The sequence below is a fragment of the Protobothrops mucrosquamatus genome, unplaced genomic scaffold (assembly GCF_001527695.2).
Source record: "Protobothrops mucrosquamatus isolate PMUCROS unplaced genomic scaffold, P.Mucros_1.0 scaffold179, whole genome shotgun sequence".
NCBI lineage: Eukaryota > Metazoa > Chordata > Lepidosauria > Squamata > Viperidae > Protobothrops > Protobothrops mucrosquamatus.
The window spans coordinates 644,111-662,049 of NW_015386538.1; the positions used below are offsets into that span (position 1 = coordinate 644,111).

At 34.4% G+C, this 17,939-nt stretch overlaps 1 protein-coding gene across 1 annotated transcript in view; it reads left to right on the plus strand.

The window, feature by feature from the left end:
* LOC114922410 (vitellogenin-1-like) overlaps positions 1 to 17,939 on the plus strand; it is a gene marked incomplete at its 3' end in the record, with an annotated part of 43,515 nt that overhangs the window by 4,775 nt on the left and 20,801 nt on the right. The window contains 15 exon segments of the mRNA XM_029283662.1: positions 413 to 574; positions 3,554 to 3,711; positions 4,495 to 4,639; positions 4,785 to 4,930; positions 5,030 to 5,195; positions 6,443 to 6,568; positions 7,671 to 7,877; positions 9,339 to 9,616; positions 9,694 to 9,794; positions 13,241 to 13,365; positions 14,101 to 14,190; positions 15,621 to 15,740; positions 15,975 to 16,161; positions 16,276 to 16,369; positions 16,496 to 16,681. Coding sequence (XP_029139495.1) covers positions 413 to 574; positions 3,554 to 3,711; positions 4,495 to 4,639; positions 4,785 to 4,930; positions 5,030 to 5,195; positions 6,443 to 6,568; positions 7,671 to 7,877; positions 9,339 to 9,616; positions 9,694 to 9,794; positions 13,241 to 13,365; positions 14,101 to 14,190; positions 15,621 to 15,740; positions 15,975 to 16,161; positions 16,276 to 16,369; positions 16,496 to 16,681 — 2,291 coding nt within the window.

Sequence of the window (17,939 nt, forward strand, 5' to 3'; positions counted from 1 at the left end):
GCATAATATAAAAGAAATGAAAGCATAAAAGCACAATATAAAAGAAATGAAAATAAAAATAGCAAGATAAAAATAATAAAAAAATAAACCCCCACACCCTGGTGACAACACACATTCATACCAGGCACTTTTAATGGGCTCCATTCCACTCTGGTTTCCTCAGACCCGTGGCAGAACCACGTCTTAAGGGCCTTCTGAAAGAGGGTTAAAGTGGGGGCCAGTCTAATTTCCACAGGGATGATGCTCTAGAGAGAGGAAGCTACTACAGAGAAGGCCCTTCTTCTGGGTCCTACCTGAGGTATCTCCTTAGGGGAGGGAGTGGGTCAGGTAGATGTGATCCGCACGAGACGATCCCTCAGATATTGTATTTAATGTATTGTTTATATTAATATTGCATTTATTTATTTTGCAGAATGGCATTGAAGGTAGATGTGACACAACATACCTCCTTCAAAACACCGAGAAACCAGATGAATTCTTGGTGACCAAATCCAAGGATTTAACTAATTGTGATAACAAGGCTAAACAGGTTGTTGGTGTTGCATATGTGATTCCATGTGAGTTCTGCAGACAGGTCAGTACTATTAATGGATGTGTGTATGTGTGTAGAGAGATAGATGTTAAAGACATGTTAAAGATATAGAGATGCAGAGAAGAAGGCAAACAATTTTAGTAAATGATTGTTATTAAACATAGATATACTATAGATATAGATATACATTATATATTTTTATAATTTTATCAGAAGTTTTTAAAAGGAAGATAAAAACTAATACAAACTAATATAAAGTAAGAAATAAAAATCATTGCCAAATTTTTCCATCTTTGTGCACCCAATAATTCTGCAGTAATTATCATGCACAAAAAAGTTCCAAGATTTTTTCTAACTGTTTGTCCATCTGTCCCAAAAGAAGACTTCTTGTACGTTAATCTTTAAAATGGTGCAAATCAGTGCACGTATTTGAATCTAGAATTTTCTAGCTTTTTTATATGTCCATCAAGCATGATAAAATATCCCTTCTTGCTTTTCACCTTTCCAACAAGAATTTCAAATATGTTTATATATTTTAGATGATTTCTCTGGTAACAGATACAGTACCAACAATGCACCATTTTATAAAAATCCTCTTTAAGGTTACAACATAATGTAAATTTCAGTCTTCAACCATATCTTTTCCCATTCCTTTGTATATTGTCACCAAAATGTTTAGCCCATTTTTTCATACATTATTTCACTCGTTCTTTTTCCAAGTTATATTTCAATAGATGTTGATACATTTTAGCAATTACATATTCATCATTTGTGTGTAATTCCATTTCAGACTCAACCTTACAACGTTCAAAATGATAAACTATTTTGTCTACTTTAAACCTTTCTAATAACTGTAAATAAGAAAACCATTGGCAAATATGTCCTTCTGATACCCATTTTTCCTTTGATTTTATTTTGTATTCCTCTTGTCAAAATTCTAGGTATTCATCTATTTAATCCAGAGAGGTGTCACTTACTTTATACAAGTTAAAACAATATTGATGAAATATTTTTTACATGGCCACACTATCTGTTAATACAATAATTCCCTTTTATATCAGTATCTTTTTCTTTTCATAATTCATACACCAACATTTTCCCTGGTTCGTTTGCAAACTCATTTTTTCTATTACACAATTCATTTCTAATTCTATCTCTCTAATTGCTAACATGCATAGCTGTCCTAGTAAATCTGTTTATAAATACTTAGATGTAAAATAGATAAGCCATTTTAAGTATGCAAGCAGATTCATTGCTATTTATTTACACACAATTCTATAATTGCCGCTATATTAGATTTTGGTTGCTGCAATTCATCATATGGCTTGACCCGTTTTAACATATAGTCACATATTGCAAAAGAGAGAGAGAAAGCAATTATGTCAATTAAATATTACTAGCATCCCTTTTTAATATAAATTTAATGAAAGTTTGAAAAACAAGAGTAAGAATTAATATAAACTAAAACAGAGTAAGAAGGAAAAAATAAAAAGGAAGACATAAAAAAGAAAGCTAAATGGCAAAAAGAAAAAAGTAGAACAAAAATAGAAAAGAAAGAAAAATATATACAGAAATCGCTTCCAATATTCTTTACAGCAGTTATAAATACAATTTACCTCTTTCTTTAAAGTTATACCATGACTCTTCTTACTATAATCTATCTTACCTAATCATTAAAACTTTAGATCATAAGTTCATTTTTTTTGTTTTATGCAATAAGTTCATAAGGTGTTTCCAGACAGTAATCAACATAGATACTGTCTTTTCTCTAATTGAAAGGGAACATTACTGGCATCCTGAAAGAGTTATTCATGCAGCTGTTTCCATGGGAAACATCAATTCTTAAGTTGGAAGTCTATGTCTTAAGATAACTATGTTGTCTGTATTAAATTACAGAGGAATGATTATATGATTCACTAAACTCAAAAGACAGTCCTAGCAATTCTCCTTTGATTTCCACTTTGCACCTGCAAGATATATTACAATATTCAATGTTCCATTGAATAAATGGATTGCTTGTTATCAGTGCAAACTGCAGATACCATGTAAAGGGAATAAATTCCCATACCCTCCATGTACAGTTCAAACTTTGAAAATTATAAGTTCAGTTCACTTAATTTGACACAGTGCAGTCATGCTACTATATGAAATTATTTTTAAAAGCACAGGAAAGTTGTCTCAAATTTAATTCACTGAGCTCTGCAAAGTATGACGTACTCCGCATGTCTATACAAGAAGTGTTCCAAATTAAAATTGAGTTCTATTAAAATCAATTCCAAGCTATAATTTTAACATTAGGCAAATGCAAGTTACTACAATGGTGATGACTTACAATCACGACTGAGCTAAAAAAATTCTGTTGCTACGGAAGACAATACAATGTGGTTGAAACTTTCAGCAGTTGTAAGTTGAAAACTACCTGTACTATTTATCCCATTGGAAGGCTTGAAGGGCAGTTTAGGATTGATCATCCTGGAGCGGATCTAATTTTGTGGGTGCCAAGAGATGACACTCACTTGATGACACATAATCAATCATTATGTAAACATGTAAAAGCTGGAACAATTTTAGTACAAAAATAGTAAACTGATTATCATATTCAAGATACCCACACATCTTAATCAAGCGGGGTTTCTTTTTCATTTACTTTTTTTCTTTACCATATTCTAAATCTATTTCTTTAAAAAAAATTCCATTCATGCCTGCTTATTGATTTTCCATATCCATCTTGTTCACCACTGTTTCTATCGATCATCACGACAGATAACACAAAAGCAGATCAGATAAAAGGCATTTTCCTATTCCTCACATGTTCAAGCAAGTGACAATATAAAAATTCAATTTGTTTGTCATATAAAAGGCAGAGATTCCCTTATCCTGGAGGAAATGTAGCTTGCCCAGTGTCAACTCTTATTGTTAACTGTATCCAAACAAAATTACTTTATTTGATTGTATGAGTAGTCATTCTACCACGTCTATTGCATAAATTGCTTTCTAATGACATTTTCATATTTTTAAAAGAAAAATAGGAATTTTCAAGGCACAAGTACATACAACTACAGAATGAAGGATTTGAAGGAACGGAATGAAAAAATAATCCTACATGCCACTGCTCAAGAAATTCAGCAATTCACACCATTCAGAGAAGAAACTGGAGGAAGCATCATAATGGAGGCCAGGTCTTACAATCTGTTATAATTGCTCTAAAGTTATGAATGTCTTTATTTTATGGTAGTATCTGGTTACCTACCCCTAATCTTTAAGATCTACTCCATTAGGTTTCTGGAATTGTATTTGTTAAATCCCAAATTATCATAGAGCATCATGGTTAGCTATAAATATGAAATATTGTTTATTTATTGTATCATTATCTATCCAATAATAAATATTGTCAGTAAAATGGGAAGAGTCATTTTGACACCATTTGTCCAGATTCAAAGAGGACAAGTTAACATTCACTTGTATCGGCCTGAAAACTTTATAATATTATACAGAATATTTTGTTCAACCAACTTTAAATGTTGAAAGTATTGACTGGTGTACAAAGATTTTGATTACTAAAGGATAACAATAATGAGCCACCCTATTACATACCACATCTACTTCTTTTTTTGAATAAATATAAAATAACACAAAACTGGCTCTGTGTTAATTAAGGTAAATTAATTTACCTTAGTTATGTGGGTTAGAATTAGTTTTTAAAAGAAAGGAATGTTCATTTATAGACCCACTAAAATTATAAATGTCGTGTGAACTGCTATCTCATAATAGCAAATTTCAGCGATGTTTTATGACCTGGAGATCAAGCACTATTTGAATTCAAAGATGAGCCCAATATCAAAGTGCTTAGATTTTTGTTTTAATTTTTATCAAAACAAAAACCAGCTGGTAATCAAGGGCAAAACCATAACCAGTGTTCATAATTTGTTTTCTCTTAATTTCACTGTATCTTTATTCTTTAGGCAGAAACTGGAATTCATTGAAGCCCATAGCCGCTTGCCACAAATACCTTCTAATTTGCAGAAACATGGCTCACTTTTATATATTTTTAAAGATAGTCCACTACTTCCTGTTCCATTATCAAAAATCAAGAACAGAAACAAGGAGGTAAGCTTAAAGGTTAGAAGGCAAATGGCTTTTTGCTTCCATATTTTGTAAATATTCTTGGTTCAGTGACAAAACAATATCTGAAAATGTTTTGGAGTTTGTGGTTGCTTTTATTAACCAAAAAAAAAAACCCCTTATCCAACAGATTGAGGATGGATTGCGTTACCTGGCAAATGACAATGTCCCAAAAGACGGTAAAAGATTTTTGCAACTGGTCAACATTTTGCGCACAGAAAAAGAAATTAATTATTCTGAAGTCTTTGACCCCTATTATAGCCAGCCAAAGTATAGGTAAGATAAAACAGGAAGTTATTTTATTATTGAAAGCCAACATTGGATATTTAAATCCAAATAATCACAGTTCACGCATGATTTCTCCTTTTTCCACAGAGCCATTGTTTTGGATTTGATCTCTGCTGCGGGGACTTCAATGGGACTAAGATATGTGAGGCACAAAATAGTTCAACAAGAGATCACCACAACTGAAGCAGCCCAGATATTGCTTGTCTTCTTCCATTACTCCAATGCATTTGAAGAAGTAGTTGAAGAAGCTATGGTAAAATACTGCTGTCATTTTTGCCGTTGCTATTATGATAATGTTAAAGTTGTTAACTGTTGTTATTAGCAGTAATACTCTTCCAACCGATCCTCTGTTTGTGGAAGATTGAATAGAATAATTGAAGGGAACTCTAAAACATGGCAATGCACGCAGGTTGGCTGTCTCACAGATTTACAAATAACTTCTAGATTCTAAATTCACTCTCCATATCTTGAGTGAGATTAACCTGAGTGAAATTCTGCAGATGTCAAAGCTGTTGCATCGAAGATGTTGCTGAACCGTATTTCCCAGCTTCCCTACCCAATCTTTGCAGTGGATAAGGCTCCTGGGTCAACCAACTCATCTAAAACAAACTTTCCTAATAACTCGATTAGAATTTGCATTTCCATCATCATAGACCAAATCATGAATTCTATCTTGTGTAAAAGCTAAGGCAGACTGCAAGGTGAAATACAGAAGCCTGAGTAGTATACAATATACAAAAAAGAAAATATATGGTTAGAGCTTATTCTGATTTACTCTTAAATTGGCATTAGCACATTCTGTTGACTATGCTGAATGGAAACTGTAGGAGCTGCAATTCTAACATATCTGAAATCTGCCGCTTTAAAGACACTCATATTCTTTCTTTCTAAAATGATAATACTCTCTGCAAATAAACTATGGTGATCCTCTATGTATAAGTCCTCTATGTAATTATTGACAGGCTTGCCTGAGACACTGACCCCATCTAATGGAATGTTCTTACCTGAAATCTTCAAAATGCTGCCGATATAGCAGAGAATTTGTCCTGAAATTGTTTTTACTGTATTCAAGTCTCATTATCAGATCTTGGAAATACTTTGCTGACTTGGGAAGTAATATCTGTGTCAGCTCAAGAAACTGAGCTGGATTATCCTTTTGTTTGTCTCTTTGTTTAAATGAAGCCTTGTCATAAACTCATAAATCAGGGCTTTAGGCAAGCCACTCATCTGTGATGTGGAAAAAGTGATCCTGATCAGTTCTTATTGGAAATATTGGGCTAATACATTGTAAGAAATCTTACATGGTAAGATATAAACACTATAGACAATTTTACAGATGCTAAGCAGGGTAATTGCTTTATATTTGGATCTTTAATTTCTGACTGTGATCTCGTGTGTACTTGTATCAATGTTACAGATCCACATGTTAAATATAAGCAAACAATTTGCTTTGTAATTGCAACTCCTTTAGATAGTAACAGCCAAATATTCTTTCCACAGGCCATAATGATAGAAGTTCTTAAAGGTCCACGGAGTCTCTATCGTACTACCATCTGTCTCGCCTATGGATCATTACTTTCCAGATTCTATGCCATCTCAGACACAATCCCTGACAAATATCTCAAGGTACATTGCCCAATTTCAATTCTGTTTCTTCACCTAAAAATCCTTAAACTCCAGAGTACTAACTCAGCTCAGATGAAGGAACTTTCAAATGAAAATATCTCTGTTGAATAGTTTTCAGGTGTTGCTACAAAACATTAAAATAAGATTTTTGCTTCACTGACATCAGAATTGTTAACACCAACCGGAACTGGGGGGAAAAATGAGAACAGCAGAAAACGTTTAACATTTATAAGGCATATTTGCCTAATAGGTCTCATAATAGTTTTATATGACTTGTTCATTTCTTTTATAAAGCATTTTTATGAAGCTTTTATTATTGTAAGTCACTTTTTTAAAAATTAACTGTAAGATTCCATAGCTTAATTAAAAGCAATGGTAAATGTGCCAATTATATGTGCCTTAATGTTGGCCTCTGAAGAAGAATTTTACCAATTTTTGTAGAACAACAGTTAGAATAATTATCAATGTCTTCCATACATTTTTTAATTTATATTGAAGATTATGTTACTGTATACTAGCATTGGAAGCATTATGTTGTTGTACATTAGCATTGGAAACATAGTGATATATGTATGATTTTATATATGTTTACAAATAATCATATATGGATATGAATATATATGTGTGTATATACACACACACACATACATATACGTATATATATACGTATACACTAATTTGTAAACATATATAAAATATTTTCTAGAGTTATGATAAGAGGCAGCTATGGGCATCTATAACAGTTTTCACTAGATTGTAAAAATCTAGTTAACATTTAATATAACTAAATCCTTTACTTTTCAAGAACCATATTGCATTTTTGTAAGGTTACCCCATATTGGCCAACTTAGCAATCTAGAATCATGAATCTACAGTTAGCCAAATGAACTCATCTAAACCAGGAGTGGAACATCTGCACTTCCTTCTGATGCCCCTTATTTTATATATCACTCCATCCAAGTATCCTACAAATAATGGCTATGCCTTTCCCACTTGTGGGGATACTCATAAGAGTATCTTGTGCATTTGCATTCTTGACTGGAACTATTGACTGTTCATAATACTGTAGCATGTTTAATATAACACTTTTTTTTTCTCACAGCCTCTGACTGATTTTGCAACTAAAGCCATAAGATCATCTGACATAGATGCAAGTGTCTTGGCTTTGAAAACCTTTGGCAATGTGAGACACATAATTGTCTTGAAGCCCATTATGAAGTATCTGCTAACTGCTGATCCCTCTGATATTAGAATTCAACAGAATGCTATTATGGCTCTAAGAAATCTTGGCAAAAAAGACCCTACACGGGTAAGAAGTGGTATTTTTGTTTGTTTGTTTGTTTGTTTTTAGGAGGGAGGATGATTAATTGGCTCATTTTTGCTTGTTTATTACATTAACAGTATCATGGAACTGCTGGACTAACATAAGCTGACCATAATTATGTGGCATTATTGTATTAGGCCAAAATATTTTCCAGTAGAGAGGAACAAAGCATGTAAGAATCTACTTTTCACATTGCCAGGGAACTTTCCTGAAAAAAGTGAATGGAGAAAAGAATGACATAATCACTGATGGATTCTCCTTTGGGGTTCCTTGTACAAGTTATAAGCCGTTATTCCTGCTTTCACAGAAAAGAAAAAAAATAGTGATGGAGGGAAGCAACGCAGTCACTTTGAATTATTCTGCTATTTTCTCCATAATTCAGAAATGTCCAGAAGATTCTCTTTTCAGTAAAATATGAGAGAATAAGCACCTAAATATTAGCTGGATATGATTTTTGAACACAGATAGTTTCTTACCCAAAATAGCTCCATGTTCTTTACCAGTAGGATATATACTTGCTTTAAGCCAGACATGGAATAAGGTTATTCGCATAGTCCTTAACTCATTTGCAACAGGAAAATATTCCCTAACTCATCTCTCATTCAAAATCCTCACTTCCTATAGGGAGTTTAACAGCTCAGTCTAGTGGGAAGATTCACACCAGGTATACTAAAAGATGTGAAGAATGGTACTAGGCAGCCAAAAAGCACTTGTTTATATAAATCTTTGGCAAAGACAAGAAGAGGGAATATTGAATTCAGGGACTAGCAATCCTTTTGTCTAATCAGTGTGATCTATTAAATGCCACTATTTTATGTTGGTTGAAGTCAATTTTTTACTTCATTGTGTTAGTTGCTGCTGAATTCTCTCTTGCTTGGTAAACTTTGTTTATTTTTCTTATTAACTGTACAAAATTGTATAGTTGGCAGATGGCAATGGAGACTGAATCAAATAAAAAAGCTTCATTCATGCTCTAAAATATCCTTGCTATGGACAAAAATGGTGCAACATGGAGCTTAGTTCATCCCCTTGTAATAACTAATCATCCCTGTAAATTTCATCTTTCTGGTGAAGAAAAGAAAAAAAATGAAAATATATGTTGTATCACAAATTCTTAAAACCTGTTTCTATGAAATTTAACACCCTTATCCCCCTGCCTAAAATGGACAAGTTTCTTGGAGGAAAATGTAGTTGTTTGCTTGTTTATTTGATTTCTACATTCATCCTTCTCACAGAGTGACATCTCAACCTAAAGATAATGAAAATAAAGATATTATTGCCCTTAATTGTATCTCTTTCCAGTACAGCAACACTGTGTCTTTTTTCTCCATTCTAGATAAGGAGAACCCAAATCTGGCTTTTCCAGTTCAAGCTCTTAATCAGGAACAAGCAAGAATGGGCTCCCAATCCTAGTTTTAACATAAGATCAATCTGTTACTTTTCAAGGCCACAAATGTTTCAGATGGTATTTGCACAACTCTAATATTTCCTATCTATTTTGCACAGGTACAAGGAATTTTACTTCCAATAATCAAGAATTACAAAATTGATTCTCTAGTCCGAACATGTGCTGCCTTTGTCCTTCTGGAATCAAAGCCTACTTTCCCTATTCTGATGACCTTAGCTAATGCAATGTTACATGAACCTAGTATACAGGTTGAAAACTTTGTCTTCATGTACCTCAGCACAATAGCCGGAAGCCGATCTCCTGAATTCCGAGTGACGTAAGTCTCAAAAAAATGTTTTTAAGCACAAATGACAAAGAGTAGACTTCAACGTGAATCCATCCTTTCTCTTTCAGGGCTCCTGCTTACAGGATGGCTCTCAAAGTACTAACTGAAAAAAGTCAAAGATGGGCAGGTCATTCGGTCAGCAGCTATTCCCTCATTGAATACTTTGATGGTAAGTAACATATTGTCTTCTACTATTATATATTACTTATAACCAAACAGTGACATAAAATACCTCTCTGTAGCATTTTTGTTTTTGTTTTGCCTCCTTGAAATTAATCTTGGCCCCTGGTGGCTGCAGTCTTCTTGGCAAGATTTCAAAATGGGTTTCCATTGCTGAATGAGAGAGAGATTTTTTTTAACTGGCAACTGGCACTGTCCCACCCCCTGAGACCCTTGTACAATTTGCACACTGGACTGCAGTAGTCCTGCCAACATTTACTAAAATTGTTTCTTTTTTTAACCATAGGGTAATATCAAGGCATTCTAGTTCTAGATTTTTTTTCTTAGACATAAAGCTATAAACTCATTGACCAAGCCCTTCCACACAATGACCAATCAGGACTCTCACATCATTTTCTGCATGACCATGCCCATTCTGTCCTCCAGTAACACTAGCCAGCACTCATTCAATGGAAGAGTGGAACCTAAATAGCCAATCTCTTTTCTTGTTGCATTTGCTTTTTGTCTCCAGAAAAAAAAAAAATACTTGAAATAGCAGCAAACAGGAGTTTTGCAAACCTCCAAGCCATTGGTGGACGTCAGGGCAATCAAAGCATGATAGAAATTCCTTGAGTTTCAAATGATTTCAGATGAGGAATGAATTCTTGCTACAGAGGGAACATCAAGGGCGAATAATCTTTTTGACTAGAACCAAGACTGACCATCTAGTTAACTGTTTAGCTTCTCAGGCTACACCCAAGGTCACAATAGCATTGGGACACCAGGAAAGATGCCAATTTCAGACCACTGCACTACACAATATGGACACGACCGACTTATAGAAGAGGAGTCTATACTAGACTGCAGGCATATAAAGAATTTTCATAACACTACATTTTACATTTTGTGACTTGAATGGTTCCATCTTTAAATTGCTGAGAAAATCCTAGAGATTTACCCTACATCGAGGGAAAGAAAAGAGTTCAAACCATACCTGAAAACTTTGTGCATATAGCTTAACAAAAAAAACTTCCCCCCACTTTTTTGGGGGGGTAGAAGTGGAATTAATTAGTACAATTCAAGTAGTTCAATTAGTGCCATTTCAGGCAACATTACAGATGTTCTGGGGTGACATTACATGACCATTTAATTAATTTCATGGTATAAAAGTAAGTAGTGCACATAAAGCTGTGTCCAAAGTTATCTGCATTATTCAGACCTGCTGTCTCCCAGGAATTGTGTTTTCAGGAATGCCAAAAGCATTACCAGATGAACTTTGTGCCCTCTAAAGAATGCTCATATTCATGAAATAACACTGGGTTTTAGATGCAACTTTATCACCCATCTACAGTTCTATCATCATTCCTTTAACAAAGTATGGTTTGGATCCAGATCAGCTGTTCTGCTGATGGAAGGATTCTTTTATTTTATGGAATCCAGCAGAGCTGCTGCAGGGGAAAAAATTGATTGGTTTCCTCTTTCTACCTGCAGATCCTAATGATATTTTTTTTATCATACAACACTAGCAACTTCTAACCCTCCAAAAGGTTTTTTTTTACAAATATAGGAAGGAGTTAGGTAGATATTACCCTCTCTTTCTTCTAAAAAATTGGGACTACTGATTAGGAATACTGGATTATTATTTTTTTGTGTGACACACACACTCACTTCATAATCATGAGCTTTTGCTTGATAGTGGTTATTAAACTGTTAATGCCAATGTCTTTGTGCAGCATTTATTACTGGAAACATAAATTCTTAAGAATCATTTGACTCAGCAATCCATATATTTGCCATTTATCTTTACCAGAACATCTGTATTATGGCTTTAACAGCATTGGCAAGAATGGTAAATCTGTCATGGTTTTCTCATCCATTCTATTAATATTCACAAAATTATGCTTAGTAGGCAATATAAATATTATCAGTAGCATATATGTGTATAATATAAGATGAATGGATATTTTTTTCCACTAGTACATGTAAATGTATGGATTCAGAGCATATTATGCCATATTATACTTGTCAGTTGGTAACAACTCTCCCAAGACTTGCAGAATAAAATAATCCCAAGGCATTTTGGAATGTAAACATCAGGAAATCTGTGCCATTCTACAAATAGAGAATATGTTTTATTATCATGCTGTTTTAACTTGTTTTCCGTCCATCATCCAGAATAACCATGAGATTTGAATATATTCTCCTTTACTAGTGGAGAATGCCAAGCCCAAATCATATAATCATACAGTCAGAGGAGACCTTAGAAGTAATCTAATCCAACACTCCATTCCATACAAGATCAACCAAAGCTATCTGACAGATGACCAACCAGCCTCTGTTTGAAGCCCTCTAGTATATGGCAGCCTGTTTTATTGACATACAGAATATTAGGAACTGCCTCCTCATATCTACCCTAATTCCACTTCCTTGTGGTTTTAATAACCCTTTGTTTCTAATCCTGTCCTTTGGAGAAATAGAAAATAACTTCATTTCCTCTTCCATGTAACAATGCTTCAAATATGTGCATAGAAGAACAACAAAGATGATTAGGGGACTGGAGGCTAAAATATATGAAGAACAATTTCAGGAATTGGGTATGTCTAGTTTAATGAAAAGAAGGATCGGGGTGATATGATAGCAGTGTTCCAATATCTAAGGGGTTGCCACAAAGGGGGTGGGATCAATCTATTCTCCAAAGCACAGAAGGCAGGACAAGAAGCAATGGATGGAAACTAATCAAGGAGAGAAGCAACCTAGAACTAAGGAGAAATTTCCTGACAGAACAATTAATCATTGGAACAATTTGCCTCCAGAAGTTGTGGGTGCTCCAACACTGGAGGTTTTTAAGAAGAGATTGGTCAACCATTTGTCTGAAAGTATAGGGATTCCTGCTTGAGCAGGGAATTGGACTAGAAGACTTCCAAGGTTCCGTCCAACTCTGTTATACTGTTATTTCCCAATACAATATCTGAATTTGATCACATAGAATATTCTAATGGAGGTCTTGACTCTCTTAAATGCCTTAAAGAAGAGGTGGAAGGGGTTGCAGGCACAGAGTCTTAGACAACAATTAGAAGATTCAACATTTTCTGTTATTCTGTTGCTTGAAGACTGCTATCATATCTCCCCTACCTTTTCTAACCACACCCAGATCCTCTAACTATTTCTCATAGTGCTTGGTCTATGTCTTCCACCATCTTGGCAATGCTACTCTGAATTTGCTCTGATTTGTCCCTGACCATTTTGAATTATAACTATAGTATTGCCAATGATAGCAAAGTAGTGTGGAATATGTGTGGAAATCCCACTTGTCCAGTATTGTTATAACAGATTGTTTTATACATACTGTAGACTTTGTGACTATTTCATAAATTGCACTAAGCAATTGAAAATCAAAATTTTTCTTTTTTTTTTGTTTTGAAATAATTGGACTTACTGGATTATCTATTTTGTCAGAATTTTATAAGGGTCGTCTGGGAATGAATTCAATGTTTCTTCATGAAGAAATGAATACACAGCCAACATTTATAATGAACAATTTCAAGGCAATCTTCATGGGCAGCATATTTTCTCCTTTGGAGGTATTTAAATATTGAACCATAATTATCGGTTGAACAGAATTACAAATTAAAGTTCTGGGGGTTTTTTTTGTTTCTGACCCACACTTCTATCTAATGTGTCGGGAATGCAAGCATAAAAGTATAATCTATACTGAAATTCATACTGAAAATACTGTTGTTTTTATTTAGATGTGCCTTGTTTTTCAACTGATAGTGATAATTGTACTCATCTGAAGTGAACATTAAGTGACCTGTATATTACCAATGAATTCTTTATGTATTTATTTTTTAAAAAAAAAATCCCATTAGCATCTGTGCATCATTTGATCTTTTAAAAAACAGGCCAAGAGATATGTGGCCCTCAAAAGCTACACATGACAGCTTTTCTTTGTTATATTCTCTGTTAAGCCATTCTTAATTAAAAATGACTCCTTTTGTGGGAGTTTCTGAATGCAGAAACATTGTAGAGCAGGGGTGTCAAACTCGCAACATCACGTGATGTGTCACGATATATCGCCACTTTTTTGCCATTGCCGGCAATGGGGTGCGTGCGGTTTTGCTATGATGCATCCGGCCCGCAGGCCGGCATTTGACATCCCTGTTGTAGAGTCTTTAAATATACTACAGGCTATGGATCAATTTATTTAGAATTATTTAAATATTTAAATATTTTTTTTAAAAAACAACAACACAGCGCTCAAATTTATGTAGGGCATACAATTCTTTGTCCCAACTGTATTTTTCTTTCCAATATAGATAGGAGTTCAAATACAAAGAATAAAGGAAATCTCAGAGGTTCTGCAACAAGTTAACAAAGGTCATGATTCACAGCAACCTCAGAAAACGGTAAATGGGCAGCAGTGAATTATGCCATAAATGTTTTTTCTGAGAATAATACCTTCCATGTTAATCTACCTGAAATGTGTAGGGGAGCTATGGAATTTTCCAGACTAGTCAGAACTTCCAAAATCAACAGTCTCTTCCTTTTTGTCACTTCTTTAAAAAAATAAAATCCTGTAAAGTTTGCCTTCTGCAGCTCCATTTTCAGTTCTTTAGTGAGGGGGTTGTCATGGGTTTTTTTTAAACTATACCCTGTTTGATTGACCCAAACTCAAAAATTCATCATAAGACTAGATCGTAGACTATTGGATTCTTATAACTCCTAATAAGGATTGAGGAAATGCTCTGTTTTGAAAAATATCCAAGGTACAAAACTGAAAGATACAAATATATATGTGCAATTTATTTCTATGTCTTCTGCATTATACTACATTTCTATTCTACTTATACGATACAATGTTTTCTATACTATATTCTATCACTACTTCTGTTATACTATATTCTATACTATTATTTGTACTTCTGTGCTACTACTATACTATTTCTACTGCAAATATATTATCACTATTACTACTATACTTCATTTATCTGTATCCCATCTTTATTATTTGCACAAATAACTCAAGGCAGCTCTCAAGGGATATTCCGCATATCTTCCTCCTCCTATTTTCCCCACAACAACAACTTTATGAGGCACATTGGGCTGAGGGAAAGTGATTGACACCAAGTCACCCAGTTGGCTTTCCTGGCTAAGGTGGGACTAGAACTCATGGTCTCCTGCTTTCTAGCCTGGTGCCTTAACCACTAGACCAAACTGATTCTTTAATCTACTACTCTACTCTACTCTACTCAACTCAACTCTACTATTACTGTATATAACAGTGTTTTAACTTTTACAGACCCTGATCTGCCTTTACATCCCCCCTCCAATTTCTTCTATTGTCAATTTTTCCCTCATTAATGAACAGCAGGTAAAGTACTTAATATTGGACTTGGCTTGGCTGTGCTTCTCCATTCATTCATTCATTCATGGACCCTTTTACTTCTATCAAGAAAACTCATTTTATTTGGCTGTTTTCTATTTCTTGTTATTCTACTGCTGCAGAACTTCCCAAATATATCTGTCTTCCATTTGTCCTCCATGTCTTCTGTCCCACCTCTTTCAAGTTTATAAGCAATTCTGTAGTGTTGACGCTGAGGAGAAGCTCAAACAGGAGGCAAGCAAAGCGGCACAGATGTTTTGCAATTTTTTCTTCAGTTTGCTTTTCCATAGAGGTCCTTTTTATAAATATCTATGTTTATTGTGATGCTTATTTTTGCACATTGTTTAATTTAAAAAAAGGATACTGTATGATGCTCGGCATACATAAATGCAGAATCAGGATGCATAACCAAGTAAACAATAAACATTCTAATTTCTACTTCTTATCAAACAGCCTTCTGACCAGAAAACCACAACAGATGAGTCGATTGCTCTAGAAGTATATGCCAAAATATTTGACCAGGAGATCGTAACTGAGTACATAAGGATGGATAGAATTCGACAAATATTACAGGTGCCTTTTTTACCTACTGTTTTCACATTTACTATTAAACTATTATCTGCTCTTCAAGGTCTTGAACATTCATATTTTAAATATTATCTAACATTCATATTTTAACAATGTCAAAATATTGTTGACTTATGATGTAATTCCATTGGCAAGTTTTTGTTTTGGGGAGCAATTATTCCAATAAAGTTTGTATCTGGCTATCAGATTTGCTTAAATGAATCAAATCAATTTTTGCAGGCAAATCATGAAAAAGGACATCTTCCTTGGATAAAATATCTTATAGATGTCCTTAAAAATCTTCCAAATATTCACTGGCAGAAATATTTCATGTCTGCAGAAATCCAGCGTATTGTGCCAACCTGTACTGGGCTACCTTGGCAAATAGGTTTGGTCCATATTGCTCACACAGAAGTTTCTGGAAATGGTAAGGCAATATGTTTTATTCATTATTACATATATATACATATGTATATGTGCATACATATATAAAAAACAAACATTAATGTATGCATTGATTTATTTTCTTTCATTTAAACAGTTCAGTTACTGATGACCCCAGAACCAACATCCCAAATCACTTGGCCTGACATAATTAACAGTGATATCAAACTGAAAACCAGACTGAGACTTCGGTAAGTACAATCAATGTCATCTAAAGTCATCATTTAAAAAGAACATTGTGCAAAAATGCCTGGTATCATTTATTCCTCAGCCATTACAAAATGTCAGACAATCTGTTGTTTTCTTTGCTGTTTCAGGATGAAGAAGGACATGATCTTAAACACGGGAATTATTACACCCGAAATTCATGCCCTTCTGGAAAAAAAGGCCACATTGACAGCAAACATCCCCATAAATATGGATGTTGCTGTGAATATTAAAGAAAAGACCTTTGAACTTGAACTTCCACCATGCAAGGAGGAAACAGACATAATTTCTCTAAGGTAGGCTCTTGTTACACTCCTTTTGTTGCTTTTCTAGTTTTTATATGCAGATTTAGATATATCTATACTGGAAAACTAAATCAGTTTCAATAAGGTAGATTTATAGAATTTATCCAGAATAGATTCAGTGTATTTAGACTAGACTTGTCAAACTCGCGACGTCACGTAATGTCGCGCAATGTATCGGGATAGTTTTGCCATTGCCGGCAATGGGGTGGGTGTGGCTTCCGGATGACGTGTCCGGCCCACAGGCCGGCAGTTTGACACCCCTGATGTAGACTGTTGAAAAATACACCTTAAGAAGTGCTTTCATTTTAGTTTTAAATCGTATGTTGTTGCAATCATAACAGAAGATGTCACATGACCACAATAATTTACGACAGCAATCTTGGCACTCTACATTACAGTCATTAACTGGGAATTTCATGTTATTAAGTGACTACGCACCCCAATCTAAGTTTTCCTAGCTTCAGCATCAGCAAGATTAGGGTATTCTTCCAACTCTCCTTACTCACCTATCCCCCTCCTCATCTCTGCCTCTGATTACTTCCAAGATCTGATCATGGAGTTTAAACTCCTTTTAATGTTAGAAAAGTATCTCTTATTCAGTCATAGTCACTGAATGGAAACCAAACGGAATTATTTTTCCTTTTGGTTAGTTTTGTCTAAACTAACTATGTCTTTGAAGTCCTTGGGAGAAATGGGAGATCTCAGCTGGAAATCCACTCAGCATGGGAGATCTCAGCATCAAAATCCACTCTAAGGCAAGTTTTCAAGGTTTTCTGGAATGCCACTAAAGAGGAGCCAGCTAAATCTCTGGGGCCTCTTCTCACATAATAATAATAATAATAATAATAATAATAATAATAATAATAATAATAATAATAATAATAATAATAATAATAATAATAATAATAATAATAATAATAATAATAATAATAATAATAATAATAATAATATAAAAATAATAATAAAGTTGGAAGGGACCTTGGAGGTCATCTAATCCAACCCCCTGCTTAGGCAGGAAACCCTGTACCATTTCAGACAAATGGCTGTCCAGTCTCTTCTTAAAAACTTCCAGTGTTGGAGCATTCACCACTTCTGGAGGCAGGTTGTTCCACTGGTTAATTGTTCTAACTGTCAGGAAGTTTCTCCTTAGTTCTAGGTTGCTTCTCTCCTTGCTTAGTTTCCACCCGTTGCTTCTTGTCCTGCCTTCAGGCGCCTTGGAAAATAGCTTGACTCCCTCTTCTTTGTGGCA